This window comes from Rhinopithecus bieti, unplaced genomic scaffold, assembly GCF_001698545.2.
Source record: "Rhinopithecus bieti isolate Rb0 unplaced genomic scaffold, ASM169854v2 scaffold_15148, whole genome shotgun sequence".
Classification (NCBI taxonomy): Eukaryota; Metazoa; Chordata; class Mammalia; order Primates; family Cercopithecidae; genus Rhinopithecus; species Rhinopithecus bieti.
The window spans coordinates 4,843-7,885 of NW_016848035.1; the positions used below are offsets into that span (position 1 = coordinate 4,843).

General features: G+C 34.9%; 1 protein-coding gene across 1 annotated transcript in view; it reads left to right on the forward strand.

The window, feature by feature from the left end:
* Window positions 1-2,877, forward strand: part of LOC108525179 (putative glycerol kinase 3) — a gene marked incomplete at its 3' end in the record, with an annotated part of 5,346 nt that extends 2,469 nt beyond the window's left edge. Inside the window, exons 2-3 of the mRNA XM_017866238.1 lie at window positions 936-1,073; window positions 2,768-2,877. Of these exons, the coding sequence (XP_017721727.1) occupies window positions 936-1,073; window positions 2,768-2,877 (248 nt within the window). The remainder of the gene's footprint in view (window positions 1-935; window positions 1,074-2,767) is intronic.
* Window positions 2,878-3,043: the final 166 nt, after the last annotated feature.

Here is a 3,043-nt window from a genome sequence, read left to right on the forward strand (position 1 = left end):
GTTCATATTACCTCTGTTTAATATATTTGCTAAATTTAGGCAACTGCTGTTTTATATAGAGTAATTCTGTGTTGTTTTATTTATTTTTTATTTATTTTTTTTGAGACAGAATCTCGCTCTGTCATCCAGGCTCGAGTGCAGTGGCATGATCTTGGCTCACTGCAATCTCTGCCTCCCAGGTTCAATCGATTCTCTTGTCTCACCTTCCCAAGTAGCTGAGATTACAGGTGTGCACTACCATGCCCAGCTAATTTTTATATTTTTAGTAGAGACGGGGTTTCACCATGTTGGCCAGGTTGGTTTTGAACTCCTGACCTCAAGTGATCCACCCGCCTCAGCCTCCCAAAGTGTTGGGATTACAGGCATGAACCACCACACCTGGCCCTGTGTTGCTTTGATTTGGCATGTCTTTGAGCTCTACTTTAGTGTCTACTAATTTCAAGTTATGTTATTTGAACATGTGTGTGTATATATGTAAAATATATTATTAAGTCTTATTGTTTTAAAAGTTTTCTGGTTATGATCATTAGTTTATGATTTGGTATACTCTCTGATTTTTAATAGTTTAAATACCATTTTTATGGAATATAAAATAAACAGCATAGTTTTGGGGTAGGTTATACATACAATACTAATTTATTGCAAAAATCAACATCTACATTGTCACTATCTAATTACAGGATGTTGTGTCATTTAATTTTTTCTTTACCTTGCTACATGGATGCCCTTTGAACTGTAAACATGTCACCCTAATCTTTTTTCATGAACATGCTTTCCTGTGCCATGAGACAGGAAAAGTATTTTTATTCATAATACTATGGGATTGCCTTTCGGGTCTTTGAATATTTTGTGATTTGTTGAGTTCTTTGGTTTGGTGGTTTTGTTTTAAACTGTTACACATTTCATTTGCTAACTGAACTTCACAACTGTTTTAGTCCAAGACAGGCCTTCCACTTAGCACTTACTTCAGTGCAGTGAAACTTCGCTGGCTCCTTGACAATGTGAGAAAAGTTCAAAAGGCCGTTGAAGAAAAACGAGCTCTTTTTGGGACTATTGATTCCTGGCTTATTTGGGTATGTTTAAATATAATGGATATATGGAGAATTTTTTCAGAAATTTTTCTAGACTGCCTTGCCTATTGTTTTCTACTAGCAGGTCAGACTTTTTAATTAGCAGCATTATGAAGAAAAAGCACTCAAGAAACAGCAGGAGAACATTTCAGCTTCCATTCGAGAAGGATTTTTGCCTACTTCCTCTTTATTTTTTCTTGTTTTATTTCCGTGAAAATGAAGGATAATTACCAAAACTGTATCTCATATCTATTATCTTTAGGATGAGTAATTTAGGTACCCTTTCTCTATTGTTTGTTATATACTCCTTTCCCACTAGCCATGTCTTAGACAAAATAACTCTTTAGCAGGATAAAATACTTAGAGTACTTTTATGTTTTGCTTTCAACATTACACAACTGTCTCTTGTATAATCAAGCCATAATATGAAACTAAATCATAGTGGAAATTTCTATTTAGAATCTCTTTGCCTAAACTGAACATGCAGCAATCATCAACCTATGGCCAATCTTGTTTCTACTATACTCACATATTCTTTCTCCCCACAGATAATTTTAAAACAAATGCCAGACATTTCATTTTATTTGTAAATATTTCAGTATGTAATGATCTTTTTCAACATTCAAGGAACGTCAAGGAAATATTGTCCCCACTCTCACTTGCCAGATCCACAGAGCAGGTCTTTCAGAACCCGTATCAGAAAGAGGCACATTCTTCACCTCTCCATGTGCTTGGCCAGGGCAGAATGTGCTTTGTGTTCATGGCCAGCCATTTTCACGTGTGTCAGTCACAGTCGAATGAGTACCTTTGACAATTGCATCGAACCAGAGTAAGGCAAGATGTGGAAACTGTGAGCTGCAGGAGACTCAAGGGAGCACATTTTGGCTATATCCCACCGGATGCTGTTTATCGACCTTTGTTCCTTTCCTACCTCTTATTGCTTCCATGTAAAGGAAGGCAGCAGTGCCTCCAGTTCAGGCATGTGGGTATACCTGAGAAAGAAAGTTTAAAACTCTCCTTTCAAGATATATGCTTAGGTGAGTGTAGACAGCATAATGCGAATTGTTTAAACAACAACAGCAACAACAACAACAACAAAAACAAAGAGATAACAACAACACAGGATTCTCTAATAATCCTTATGAGGCAGATATTTCAATTTATTTCATCTTGCCAAATTTAATAAGACTCTGAGTTTTCTAAACATAATAGGATGAAAACAAAACTGATTTTTTATTTATCCATCAAGTAACTGGAATTGTGCTGATAAGCTGGCCACTAGCCACATTTGGCTATTGAGCACTTGAAACATGATCAAATTGAGGTTTGCTGTAAGCATGAAATATACACCAGATTTCAGAGACTTAGTACAGAAAAAAGAAGGTAAAATGTCTCAATATTTACACTGATTATATGTTGAAATGATATTTTGGATATATTGGGTTAAATAAAATATACAGTATTAAGATTAATTCTACCTGTTTCTTGTATACTTTCAACATAGCTACTAGAAAATCTAAAATTACATATGTGGCTCACATTTTATTTCTATTGGACACCGCTGTAAACTAGAAAACTAGATAAATGTAATGTTCCATTGTTCTACTTTATATGCTCTGCTGATTATGACCCTTAACAATATGTAAATTAAATTGCAAATAAGTACAAATTTAACCTGTCTTTTTTATTCTGTCTAGAGTTTGACAGGAGGAGTCAATGGAGGTGTCCACTGTACAGATGTAACAAATGCAAGTAGGACTATGCTTTTCAACATTCATTCTTTGGAATGGGATAAACAGCTCTGCGAGTGAGTTCTGCTTTGTTCTAAATATAGTTTTCCCAATACACTACCTATTTATAATCGAAATCTTACTATTTTCAGATGTCAGTGGAGCACCAAAATTTAACTGTTGATATTTTAACTACAATATGCAAATCTATGTTGTGTGTTTTTTAAAGAGAGACTATTATTG